The 14,349-nt window shown below is 43.6% G+C and overlaps 1 protein-coding gene across 2 annotated transcripts in view; it reads right to left on the reverse strand.

Annotated features, from left to right (window-relative positions):
• Window positions 1-14,349, reverse strand: part of MTM1 (myotubularin 1) — a 98,327-nt gene that overhangs the window by 61,707 nt on the left and 22,271 nt on the right. For both annotated transcript variants that reach the window (XM_022561097.2, XM_022561095.2), the window contains exons 2-4: window positions 10,843-10,915; window positions 8,151-8,223; window positions 6,379-6,473 (exon numbers count right to left, since the gene is read on the reverse strand). In XM_022561097.2, the coding sequence (XP_022416805.1) occupies window positions 6,379-6,473; window positions 8,151-8,223; window positions 10,843-10,905 (231 nt within the window). In that variant the 5' untranslated portion in view covers window positions 10,906-10,915. The remainder of the gene's footprint in view (window positions 1-6,378; window positions 6,474-8,150; window positions 8,224-10,842; window positions 10,916-14,349) is intronic.

Here is a 14,349-nt window from a genome sequence, read left to right on the forward strand (position 1 = left end):
TGACTGGCAAATTGGGAACGGATGGCAACAAGGGGCAAGGGGACCTGGGGTATCAGCAGGGACTGTTTTAACCTGAAGATCTCAGTCATTTTGCAGCAGCAAAATAAAGAGACGATTTAAGACTGAAATTTAAAAGAAAACCTATAGTACGGATCCTACGTTCCCACTGATGCTCCTACTTACAGACACTCTAGGATGTTTCATTATTATAGTATTTTTAGCATTATTTCACCTCTTTTTAAATGAAAAAAGGTGCTAACTCCATTAGACGGAAGGAACTAAAAAAGGACAACGTTGAAAAGTTCCAAACGTATTTTTTTGAAAAGAAAAATACTACAGGAACCCTTTTTGTTCGTGCTTGTTATAAAGTGGGAGGCAATACAGGTCTGCCACTCGTGTCAGATGCCCAGCTCTTGGGAGGCACGATACCTCACAAATGCTCATTTCAGAACCAGATATTTGAGAGGCAGATACGAGGGCCATCCATCCACCTTGGTTCTCCAAGTCCCATCTCCGCATTGGTAAATCATCAAACAGCAAAGTCAACAGACCCCAGCCTGCTAGTCCCTCCCAGAAATACCTTTACCCAGTAAAAGTTAACATGTGTCCTGTCCTTAAAGAGGGTCTTGAATGGTATTCAAGAATCTTTAGGTAATACTCTGCCCAAAGAATGAAATCACTATGGTCCTACCTCTTAGAGGAAACCCTAATGACAAATTTCTCCTTGAATTTAATCCAGGAAGAACATACTGTTCCCGACCGTCAGGTAATGAAAAGTGCATACACGACATGCTGCTCATCCCACCGGCAGCCCTAAGGGTTATCACCTGCTCGTCTGTGCATCTCCGCAACTCCATCCTATTTTTAAGGAGGAGTTTGTGGAGTGACCGCGAGTGAGACCTAGGAACTTTCAGATGGTATCTACCACTGATGGGGAGGGGAAAGGACTTCTTCAGCTGGGGGGTAGATCCACAGATGTTTATGTTATTCTTTACAAACTTTCTATGTTAAATATTTCAAAATAATTTTTTAAAAAGTGGGGGTGTGAATGGCAGAGATGGGTGGGGATGAATATGCATGAGTTCTAGTGGAGAAAACAGCCAGGGCAGAGAAGCGGAGGGCTGGTTTAGGGAACACTGAGTAGGGTACCTGTGCCATCATGCGGGGTGCACAGAGGAGAGAGGTGGGGAGGCGACTCAGGGCTGAGCTGCAGAGGACCAAGAACACTGAGGAATCTGAAATGAGGGAGGAAAGGAGCCACTGAGAGTTTCCAAGTGGGGGGCGGGGAGAATGTCTGTAAGAATGTCTGTGGGAGCCAGAGAGAACGCAGTGGGGAGAAGATGCCGGCAGGGACGGGACAATGAAGACTTCAGAGGAGAACGGAGGAGGGGGAGGAGGTGACTCCACGGTGACTAGAAGAAGAGTAGCACCATCAAGAGAAGCAAGAACACCCAACGAAGGAAGTGGCAAGGAGAAAAAGCAGGAGAGTTTTGGCTCGGCCGTGCACCTGGGGTGCCAGGTGGAAAGTCAAGGGATCTCCAGCAGGTAGTGAGAAAGGAGAAGCTGGGGCCCGAAGAAAGGTCGCTGCTAGAAAACCAGGAGCAGGCTGGGCGGACTAGGGAAGGGGTCGGGCGGTGGCTGCTTTGCCCGGCAGCTGCCGTCAGACGGGCTGCGTGCGTGGGCAAGAGCTCGGCAGGCCCTAAGGAGCTTTGCTGACACACAATGCTAACTGGAGAGAAGGGAGTGCAGCCGGGAAGTGGAGGAAGCCGTGGGGAGGATGAATAGAGAGAAGTGTGCTGAGGGCCTGGGAGCTGCAGAAGCTTCCACCAGGCAGTGGAAGGGGGAGTGGAAGCAAGAGCAAGAGAGGGACCATCTCCACAGCCTCTGTTCTCGCCGGGGCTCCCAGCCACCTCCCCATGACCACCCTCCGGGGCCTCTGTTCCTTCTTTATTTCACTGAAACTTGCACCATTTCACTCCCTTGTCCACTCCCTTCCTTCTAGAGATTTTGCTCTTCTCCCCACTTCCACCAAAGCCTTGTCTTACAAGCCTGCCCTCTGCTCTGACTGCGGCTTCTTCCTCTCCCCGCCCCGGAAGGCCGGGCCCTCCGAGGCTCCCTCCGCAGCCGCATCTCTGGTGGTCGTTTGGTCCCCTCAGGCAACCCTGTGGCTAGACCCGGCTGTTACGGACACCCGTATGCCCATCACTTCAGCACCTTCAGACTCGTGTTCCCAATGGCTCCTGAGCCATTTCCACTTCGCACTCAGCAGCTGTAAGTCTGCACATTCAGACTCGTCTCCCGGGGGCTCAGCTCCAACCCACTCCTCCTGTGATGTCTATTTCCACGAATGGGAGCAGCTGCAACCACTCAAGCCCAAAACCACAGGGATCACTGTCGACTCGAGTCTTCCCTTCGACTCGCAACTCCAAATGCCACCCAGATCCTCCTGCCTGGCTCACGGCTGTTCCCTCCTTTCTACTGCAACGTGGGCTGGATTAGGACCTGCTCGCCTGGAAAACGGAGATCACTTCCTGGATGGTCTCCCTGCCTCCAGTCTCCCCCTCCCCCAATCTGTCACACACGCTGCGACCCGACTTCCCTTCCTGCAACGCATGTGTCGTTCCCCACGTGACACGCACACTGCTGAATGGTGACTGATGACATGCTAGAGGCTGGCGAGGCTTCCAGCTTCGTCTCCTCCCTTCCCCTCCGCACTCCCTCTCCAGCACATCCCTCCGCCGCTGCCGCAGTATACAGGGCCCCTCCATAGCCCTAGACCCGCAACGCGCAAAAGCGCCCTGTGGAGCCTCCTCCCTCCCGCCCATCTGTCCAGGAAACGGTCCCCGTTCTTCGAGACTTGGTTGGGACATCACCTCCTCTACAAGGCATTCTGTGACTCAGCGTAGAGTTAACCCGCCTCTCCCTTGTAACCTCATGGAACGATGCACCCGCCGTGGGCTCTGCCACACTACACCACACGTGCTCATCTCCGTGTCGCGCACCCGGCACCGTGGCACTCACCCGGGCGCTCAGTGAGTGTTCCTGGGATAAGGATACGGCCGCATGAATGAACAAAGGGTTAATCTGTCTTTCTCACCCACCACAGCGCCTGAGCCCGAAGTATTCCTGCGAGGGAAACTGGAAGCGGCCTTGCCCCCGGGGAGTCCACAGATGACAGAGTATTACAGGCCTAAATAGCCCTACTGGAGTCACGAGATCGAACGCAAGCCAAACCCCTCAAGGTCAAAAGGCGGCTATGGGATTTCTCAACGCCAAACGCAACGGTGGTGTTCGGGACCACCAGGTCTCGCCACTAGTGAAGGCCAGAGAGCGTGACAAATAAATACGGCTGAATTTCTTCCCTGCCACATGCCACGCTCCATCCTAGGCCTCACGGCTCGAAGGCGAACAGACACAAAGCATCCCTGGCCTCGGTCAGACGGGAACGAGGCAAAGCAGTGAAATATACAAAATAGGAGGCAGTGGCAAGTGCTCAGGAGAAACAAACAAACATGAAAGGGGGAGAGGAGGAGGGGGAGGGGTTTGGGACCTTTAGAGCCGGTGGGCAGGGTAAGTTTCCCAGCAATAAGTGTGAACATGGGAACATGAACACAGAGAAGGAGTGAGGCCTTCGGCGGAAGATGGCGAAGCCTCCAGGGAGGACATGATTTTTGAGGTGGGTTCTGAGGGACGAGAGGGCATCCAGGCCCAGTGAAAACAGCCCAGAAGGGCCTCAGGTGCTGGGAAGAGGGCCAGGGCTTTGTGCAGCTGGACAACAGCACGGGGAGAAGCAGTGTGAGTCGAGGCAAGGGAAGTCAGAAGAATTTTTCTGCCACACGAAGGAGAGTGGATTTTATGCTGCGGGCAGTGGGGATCCAACAAGAGTTTTCAGACTGCAAAGTATGCTGCTCAGAGTGGAGGGGGGGAGACCCCAAAGGACGCCCAGGGGAAGAAGGCCGCATGACAGTCCAAAGACCACGGTGCGTCTACTGCCCGGGACATCAGGGGCAGGGAACCTGCCCTTGACACCTGACGAAACAGGACAGCTGACTCCCGAGGCAGGCCGTGCTCCCACTGCAGTGTTTACATACCTGAACCACACAGGTGTCCGCTTCAAAAGGCCAGTGAGATGGCGGCTCTTTGTCAAACACACGAGAAACATTCACATTTTGCAGCAGAATCCACGATTAATGTTCTTATTTAGGACTTTGAGATACACTATGATGACTATGTTTTGAGGCTTCTGCATAACCACCCAAATGGCTTGCTTTATATGATGTTTTCTGCCATGAACTGCTTGTTTTTAAACTTGGACTAAACGATGTGGCCAATTGGTCAAAATATTTATGTAAAACTTGGTAGAAGAAGAAAAAGATTAGCAGTCAGTGTCAAATGGGCATTTTATTCACCCACTCCACGCTAACCCCTGGCCTCTGGAGTGCTGTATGAAAACGAAATAAATAAAGCTGGCCAAGTGTCGCCCAATTACAAAAGTAATGTATGCTCACGCCAAGTGGGAGGAGGAAAACAAAAGCATACGTAATTCCACCGTCCAACTATCGCAAGTACTAAACCTTTTGGTGTGTTTCTTTCTGGTCTCTTTTCGACAGATGGTTTTTGTTTGGTTTCCACAGTTGAGATCACAGAACAGACACAATCTTGTCACGGCACCGCAGTTTAAATAATTTCCCCAGTTCATCACCAGTGACAGCACGAAATGGAACCGGGCATGTGTGGCTGGTCAACAACTTGCTCTAATTCGATTTTTGATGATTCTCGCATACATTAGCATAAAATCTCTCAGTGTGTCCCAATCTGACACTTGGAAGCTGTACCGAATGAGTCTCACTTTGGCTGTCCATATTGTATAGTACAGTATAGTATAATGTTATATAACGTTATATTATACTTTTGTTAGTTCAGCCTACAGGTATGTTAACTTTTTAACCAATCCCATCCAATTACTGGATCAAATAAACTTGAGCCCCTGTAAAGACAGACCTCTTCCATCCTTCACCAATACAACTGGTTTTTATGAAGTAACTATTATCTACGCTCAATTTTACATTAGTGGCTTCACTCCAATATCTTAGCCGATTAAGACTACTTCAAACCCCTTCCCCTTCCCTTTAACCCCCTTCCAAGTTAAAGGCTTGAAACCAGTTACACAGTCTGTCAATAACACTCCCAATGGGCTTCTTTCTTTCCTGGGTACGTAATCATCTGTTCAAATGATAAATTCTACAGTTGTTGCCAAGGGTTGACAACCAGCTCACTCCTCTGTTAATTTCCAGAATCTTCTTTCACATTCTGGAAAACTAAAACATTTGTTCAGCTCCAGTCTTGCTTAGAAGCCTGAAGAGAGTCACATAAGTAAAATGCCCAATCTCAGGCCCATGGGGGTCTAGGAACACTACAGAAGTGGGCTCCCACAGCTAAGGCAATAACAGTAATAAACAGCATTTTTCAGAATTCGGACACAAAGATGAACATAATTTTTTAAAAATCCAAAGGTTCAAACTAATCTAGATTAGAACTGTCCTGAAGAAACTCTGAGGTAAAAAGCAGTCAAACAAAAGCTAGATTCCCCCAACACTCCCAACATCTCCTGCGTTTAAGCTGATGTTGGGCTCCTCTTCCATGTGCCCCGGCCCTATTTATCCCTCCTCGACCCAGCCCATCAAAATACAGCTGCCCCTTCAGGCTGGCCTGGGCAACGGCAACCCACCACATCCACCACAGGCCCTTCTGGGACAGCCTCAGCAGCTGTTCATTCATTCTTTCCCTTCTGGAGCATCTCGTCTCCATCACGTTGTTCCATCAACGGAAAATTCGTTGAAATACCGTGGCAAACATCTTATGGCCACGGAATGAGAAGGTAGAGTGGCACTAAGGCACAACATAGTCATCCTAGTTCTAAACTGCTACCTGGTGTTCTGTAATTGAACACTTGTAAAGTTCTAGAGCAGTGGGCCTTAACAAGGGACCTGAGCCTGGACCACAAGCCGGAACATCCGGATGCAGTACATCATGGCGTCTGTAGTGGCTGCTAAGCGCCGCAAGTGGTTCTCATCGGTGCTTCTGGTAAAGAACCACTGTTCTACACCTAACTAACTTCTCCAAACTAGCAAATGAGTACAGTTACAAAACTCCCCTCCCCAGATTATCAAGGACAAAACTTATTTTAATTCACTCTATTCCTACATAAACAGGTGTTAGTGTTAAATGAGCTTTGCATAAGCCAAAAATTAAGAGTTGAGAAGCAAATATACCCCCGTGTTAATCTGATCCACAGTCAATCTTGCAAGGTAGAAGAGAAACAGTTTAGCATTATCTTTAACAGTTAGGGTCATCTTTATGGTCTTAGATTCTACTTACCGTTTCCAAACTTCTTAAATAAAGACGATAATTTGTGATGTAAACTCTTCCCTTAATGGGGCCATTGAAAGGACATATGTAAATAACTTCTTTGTCTATTAAGATAAAAAAAGTACCCTAAAATAATGGAAATATATACCAAGATACACAACAAATGGCACTAATTTAATATAAACTATTTGGCTAAGAATAACTACAATTAAAAAAAAAGTCACTGAAAAGGTCTAAAGCAAGCACTGGCAATGCTTCTACATTACCATGCTAGGTCGAATGGGGCTGCCACTACCTAGGGACAAGGTGAGAACAGCTGGAGAGCAGAAGTGAAAGAGGGTACTGACGCTGCTACCCTCAGGTGGTTGTCAAGGTAACTCGTGAACTGCAGACTTCAACCAGAGGATGGCAATTCATGTAGGACAGTCTCACAGACTCACCACCAGATCGGCTTTGCGGTCTGCCAAACCTCTAATCACACAGAACATCATGATGTTTTTAATAAATGAATGTCAGCAGCAGAAATGTTTAGATAGTCTATTCTTTCTCTTTTAATAGGCCAGAGAAGAGTGGAGCTAGATTCATTTCACATATTAAGTGAGATGAAACAGATGGCCAAGAAATTAGTACATCTTTGGTAGAATCAAACATAAGGAGAAACTAAATCAGGAGAGTTGAGTTGTTATAATGAAATATATCTTTGTCTTATCTTTCAAGGATGTCCTTGAATGTGTTAATGGCATTTGTTTATTTACCTATTTACTTATTCATAGTAATTTTGAAATCCCTTTCTCCTCAGGTGCTAAATGAAGAATACCCAGTAAGGCTATTTCATGCTCATTCAGTCAGTTACTACCTCAGTGAAGGTTCTGGCACTGATACAGAGCACCAAAACTTTACAAATGAAGACCATCAAAAGTAAGCTATCCTCTTTGTTCTTATCCAGAAATTGGGATGGACACACGCCACCGGTTTCCTTTTCAAGACTAGGATCACGCGTGCAAGTCCGTGGACATGGAATAGTTTCTCATGGTGCATGGCTAACTCATTCACACAGGTACCACATCTATGACCTTAATCTGATTAGCACCATGCTTTCGGCCATTTAAGCTAAACAACCCAGATCTTAGTCAATAAAACGAAAGGTTCTCTGAAACAATGGTAACTGTATCATCACCAAATGGGAATCTGAGAGGGGGATGTCGACTCTAATAAAAAATGTGAATGCCCACAACATGAGCACTTCGCTTAGAAGCTGTCAGGTGCTTCTGGATTGTTAAGCCAGAACGATCTAGTCTTTCCAAAGTAGATACCTTCCTCGTAATATGAATTTATAATGAAGAAAATAAGCCAACAATCAGAATGTTACATCAACATAACTAACTTCGGCTATCTGGCAAATCAAAGATATTTTAAACCACTGTGGTCTCCTATATTTCAAAGAAGAGAATACTTGGACTTTAAGCCTCTAAGTTGAGGCATTTTAAAGCATACATCATAGACTGGAAAACCTTAATACCATTTTGTTCTTATCACCTCAAACCATAAGAGCTTATAGCTCCAATAAGAGACTTTCAAGAGCTAATCCACATTTCTTTTCCAAAATAATTCTGTCTTTGGTACAGAGGGAAAAAATATCACTGTCCTGGAGAGCGTGAAGCTCTTGAGAGAACTCTTTGATCAAGAAATGTAACTTCTAAAGAGTCCGTGGGATTGAAGCCACCTGACCCTGCTGGACCTCTCATCAATGTACGAAAATCCTAACTTCACAGGCTCCTTACCAGTGATGCGGGTTTCTCCTGGAAGTCGAGGAAGAGCCTCACCGATCTCCCGATTAACTCCATCCCTAGAAGTCTGGAAACAAAATGGTGCCATCAGGAGTAATGACATTACATTTGCATAGGATTTTGAGCAACCAAACAGAGATATCGTTGTCAAAGAAAAAAATTAGAGAAATAGTGACCATTACAGAAAATTGGCACAGAAAATCCACACGACTAAAAACTACAACTTAGCGTTCAACATTCATTAGCTGTGTTAACTTTCAGTCTGTAAATAACATTAGCGCGCTTTTCAATGATATGAATTAAACACCCCTTCCAAGCAATTTACAGTTAACAGTGTTCAGGAAAGTGATAAAAAGTAAATATTAAGTGTATTCTATAGGTACACATATACCGTGGCAGCTTTTTTTTCATATTAAGTATTTAGTCCTATTTTGTTGAGAGAAGGAATGAAAACTTGATTTCAATGGGGCCTTAACTGAGCAACAGTAATTACAGCATCTTCTCACGACACCGGAAAATAACAGTTACTACACACTGGGTTTCCTATTTTATTTTCCTATTTTATTAAGATCTTTCTTCATGTAGGTGACTAGATAAGAGGACGGGGTGGCCTGTCATTGAACTTTTGAGCCAACAGGGGCCTTGGGAACCATCTACGCACAAATTCTTCGCGTGACTTTACTACGTCTCTAGGCCTGGCTCCCCACGCATGGTCCTCGTTCAATCACCGCAGCCGCTCTGCCAGACAGGCAAAGTATTAGCCACTAAAAGTGAAGGTGAGTTCTGAGAGGCTCATTTGCCATGTGACTTGGATGCCTGGGAAAGGCGTCTTTCAATCTATTCAGCCGCCCCAGCGGATCAGTGCCAGGCACATCACTAACATCTGTTTGGGCAAAAGGTTTTTTCATCGCTGTTTTTCATTCATTTTTTTCTAGTTGTTTTCCAAAGTCACGCTGCAATTATTTCATGTGTGAAGCTAGTAATCCTTGCCTCAAAGGAGTTTCGTGAATATTAAGTGAAACAAACTACACAAGCACACTTCTGAGAATTACCAAGGGCTATGCAAATGTAGAGTATTCTGAAACAAGAGAAACGTGGCTTGTGTATTTAGGTGAGAGATAAGCTGTCAAAGAGGGGGGCTCTGCTGGATTTTTAATGGTTTTAGTCTTTTTATTCAGGTACAAAGTGAAAATTCCTAGCTAATTTTCAATATGTTTTAGTGCTTGTAAGCTAAGCATTTTATAAATCGGAGGGTAAGGCAAACTGTCCCCAGCCAGGAATGCCTTCTTCAATGAGGAGCAAAAACCACACGTTTTATATAAACGATAAGACTGCAAAGAAATTATCATCCTCCTTTAACACTGCCTCAAACTAAAAACAAGTATAACGAGCAAATTTAATATTCATACAGCCTTTAAATACCACAGTTCTGGGTCAGGAGAAGAAAGCGTAATTCAGCCACAACATAAGGGAAACAAATGTCTATTAACACAGGAAAACATGGGATTAACAGAAGATGTACTTTCACAGTAGAGTAACGTTACACGAGGACTTACAATTACCTTCTTGAAGTTACTCTTGTGTTTAGAACTGATCCTTGTACCATAACAATACTAAAATACAATAAAGACTTTTATAATTGGGGGATGCAAAGGTCCTTACAAACATGACACAAAAAGCAGAAAATATAAGAAAAGACTGATGATGTGGTTACATAAAAATTTAAGCCTCTGTATTTCAAAATCCAAACACATAAATATAATTAAAAGGCTAACAGTAAACTAGGGAAAAGTCTTATATGTTATTATTATATGTATTATAAAGAATAATATATATTATTAAGAGTTGATCATCATAATTTCTAAAGAACGCTTATAAGTCAACAGAAAAGGATACCCCGAACACCCCAAAACACAAATAGGCAAAGGACACAGACAGCCACTTCACAAAACAATTACAAATGGACAAGAAACACACCTTTAAAACAAAACAAAACCAAAAAAAGGTACCCTTGTTAGTACTCAGGGAAATACAAATTAAAAGACACTAGTTGGCTCCCTTCTGATTGCTTGGGTATCTCTCTACACTGCTTGTGGATGTGTAAATGAACCTCTCTGGTGGATAACAGGTAATATGTATCAAAAGCCTTAAAGGGCCATGAATAAAGCTTATTTAAAATTCCTTCTTTCCAATAGCTGTTCCAATATCTCCCTCTAATTACACAATTTCTCCTTGACACTTGGAACCATTTTCTGTTAATGCTGTATTTGTTTTGGTCCTATAACTCTTTTATCCTCATAATTAGAAAATAACACCAATATTTAGGAAGGTGTTAACAGCCTGTTCAGAGGGCCCTGGCTTCCAATCTCTCCTTCAGAAAGCTTTCAGGGGCAAGAGATTGCCTAGTATCTTAAATGTAACACTGGAAGTAGTTCACAAGTCAGAGGTTCTCAAAAATGAAGTTATGTGAAAGGATTTACAAACAAAACTCACTGAACACACATAAGATAATCAGTCTTTTACTGAACAAGGTGGGTTAATGAAACCACATGTATCACAGAATTTACATTATGTGAATAAATAATGAAATTAATAATTCAAGAAACCCAGAATGAGCACCTAATATTCAAATACAAAAGGAGAAATGAGAGAAGGAGGTACAGATAAATCTGAAAACTCAACTTACCCTCTTAATAGACTCATTCTCCAAGGAGTGTGAATTATATTTAGAAGTCGGTGCAGAGGCCATACTGGAAACTCTACCAAGAAAGACAACGTTCAATATCAATGGAATTGTATGCAATTTCAAACATATTGCAATTGAGAACAAACAGGAGTACGCTTGACAGGCCCTATTTCCCTCGTAGTCTCCAGCGGGAATGAGACACACGAAGTATCAACCACAACACAGCTCCTGGGAAAGAGCTCCGATGAAGGTGCAGAGAACCGTGGAGGAACAGAGAAGGGGGAGCTCAGCAGAAGACACCACACACGTTCCCGGAATTTTTATTCCTAGCCTTCAAACTGTCATGGGAGAAAACTTAATGTTCACTAACTGTGCAACAGGCTTCAAATTTCCACATTTCTTAATTTTTAAAGACAGTTAAGAGGCAGCCAGGCGGAGTGATAAAAAGGGGAGACTGCTGAACTCACTCTTCTTTCCCCTTTAATAATTCCGTTTTCTCTAAATTAAGGCAAGTTAAAGTGGCATGGATTTGATGGAAATCAAATTAGGAAGATTTGATTTAATCAGCATTTTCTAGGGAAAGTATATACTTCATTTAAATAAGGCTTATTCATCACAATTCAGACATAAATGAAACCATCATATTCGGAATACATACAATACCTTGGTAACCCAGGGGTTTATTTAGACTTTTGAAGATGATAGCAACAACAGAAAACTAAGTAGTGCTTTGGTTATTTTATTTATCAAAGTTAATGACACCGAGAGAGACATATGAAGTCACTGGTGGTTAAACCACATCCAATTCAGCAAGGTGACTGTGGATATTTATAGGATCTTTTTTGCCAGGCTCATTAAAAGACCAACCACTCACTAACAAAATATGGCATGGAAAACATCACTACCCCTTGGAACAAAACCTAGTGATTTGATAGCTGTGCACTGCTGTCCAATGTCCTTAAGTAAGGCCTGAGAGGTGAAAGAAGATGCGGATGAGGGGACCCATCAGGACAAAGAGGCAGCAAGATGGCCAGGTGAGAACAATCTTACAAGATTAGCACCGCCAGGCTTCCTCCACCAGAGCTCAGCTCTCCAAGGGCAAGGCTGGGGGTCCATTTGGGTCACGGTTATCTCCTGGCACACGATGACACTCATAACTATTTGATGAACGAATGGCTGATTATGTGCAAAACACACACTATTGTGAAACATGATGATGCTCTGAGCTTGGGTATCAGTTCACCAAATCCCAGAACACTGGAACTAGGAAACTACTGCAGAGGCTTAAACATGAACACTTAGGGCAAAATAAAATACTTCTTTATAGAAAGGAATACTAAACTTAAAAGACCTGAAACTATTAAGAGGTAGCACGATCTAAAATTAGAAATAACTTTTTAAAAAAAGATTAATGAATAACTCTAGAATGAATTAAATGCAGACAAAATAGTTCAGACAATATAGCCTTGAAAAAAACCTCTCTAATCGTAAATTAAAATCCAGGCAAATAACCCATTGTTCTCTGAGACAGCAGAATGGATGAGATGGACTGGATAGAGCAAGTCAGATGTTTCTGCCCTGAAATTATTCTACTGACTAAACAATATTACACATTTGGGGGATTTTCATCAGGAACGGATATAGAATTACTTTTAGTAATCAGATGCTATAATATTTAAAACATTTTTATCATATAAGTCAATGTCTTCAAACACATGTTAAGTTATTACTGTCAAGTCAACATAAGACATTTCAAATGCTGGGTTATATAATCGACTCAGTCTTCACGGTCCTGTTTACAAACCATAAAAGAAAGATGAGTCTTCCTGTTTTCATCAATCCTCATTTAAAAACTTCAATTTAAAATGAACTAAATAGGGACTTCCCTGGTGGTCCAGTGGCTAGGACTCCGTGCTCCCAATACAGGGGGCCTGGGTTCAATCCCTGGTCAGGGAACTACAGCCCGCATGCCACAACTAAGAGTTCGCATACTGCAATTAAAGATCCCGCACACCGCAACTAAGACCTGGCGCAGCCAAATAAAGAAATATTTTTTTAAAATAAATAACAACTAAATTTAACAGAGGGAGGTCCTCCTTTTCCCCTTATTTTTAACTATCCGATTGAGCTATAACTCACCTACTATTAACACACCCTTTCAAGTGAACAACTGAACAGTTTTAAGTATATCTGTAGAATTGTACAACTGTCACCACAATCGGTTTTAGAACATTTTCATCACTTCCCCCAAAAACCCCATACCCATTAGTAATCACTTATCACTCCCCATTCCCCCAGCCCCTATCACATATTTGCTTTCTATCTCTATAGATTTACCCATTCTGGACATTTCATATAAACAGAATCAAATAATATGCAGTCTTTATGTCTAAAGCCCTCATTTTTAGAGTTACCCTAGAAGACGCTACTATTAAAAGCTGGACTGAGTACAAAGCTGAGAAATCCAAGGGTCTGGGTAACATGGGTTAGTTCCATGATGAGGCTTGCTTTCAAATGTCACCAGTGAGCCTCTCTTTGTTGAAAGGTTGCAACAGACCCTTGAAATGTACAGGAGCTGGAGCAGCATGACACTGAACAACACAGGTACTGAGCCGACTCCATTCAAATCCCGACTGTGCAATTCACTATTTGACCTTGGGTAGATTATTTCACTTCTCTGGCCTTCGGTTGCTATTATCTCTATCTTACTACAGCATAGTTGGGCAAAATGAAGTAATACACATGAAGGGCTTAGAACAGTACATGACATATTTGCTAACAAATTATTAGCATCCTTTTCAATAATGAAAGGATAATAACTGAATGCTGACGCCACAACCAATTCTTCTACAAATTAGGTCTGACCCTAGAAATACTAGGAAGAAAGTTAACTACCACAGGGACAGTGCATGGCCAGTGGTGATCTAGCTCTATAAAGCTTCTCTTGAAAAAGTACATGGAGGGACTTCCTTGGTGGCACAGTGGTTAAGAATCTGCCTGCCAATGCAAGAGGACAGGGGTTCAATCCCTGGTCTGGGAAGAGCCCACATACTGCGGAGCAACTAAGCCCGTGCACCACAGCTACTGAGCCTGCACTCCAGAGCCCACGAGCCACAACTACTGAGCCCGCGTGCCACAACTACTGAAGCCCACGCACCTAGAGCCCGTGCTCTGCAACAAGAGAAGCCACCGCAATGAGAAATCTGCACACCACAATAGAGTAGCCCCCGCTCACCACAACTAGAGAAAGCCCGCATGCAGCAACGAAGACCCAACGCAGCCAAAAATAAATAAATAAATAAATTTATATTAAAAAAAAAAAGTACATGGAAATACTGTCTCATTTGGACCCTGTGCAGAGTTGTAGAAAATGTACTAGATGGGTGAGTGCAGGCCCTGATCTGTCTCTAATATCCATATCTTCATCTATAAAATATCTCTGTTGGTCTAAATGGGGTTCAATAATAATTAGAAGCTATAGTAAAGTTTACAAAAGTCAGCTACCCT

This window comes from Delphinapterus leucas, chromosome X (genome assembly GCF_059928025.1).
Source record: "Delphinapterus leucas isolate spDelLeu-1000000601 "Yukka" chromosome X, BTC_Dleu_Yukka2, whole genome shotgun sequence".
Lineage (NCBI taxonomy): Eukaryota > Metazoa > Chordata > Mammalia > Artiodactyla > Monodontidae > Delphinapterus > Delphinapterus leucas.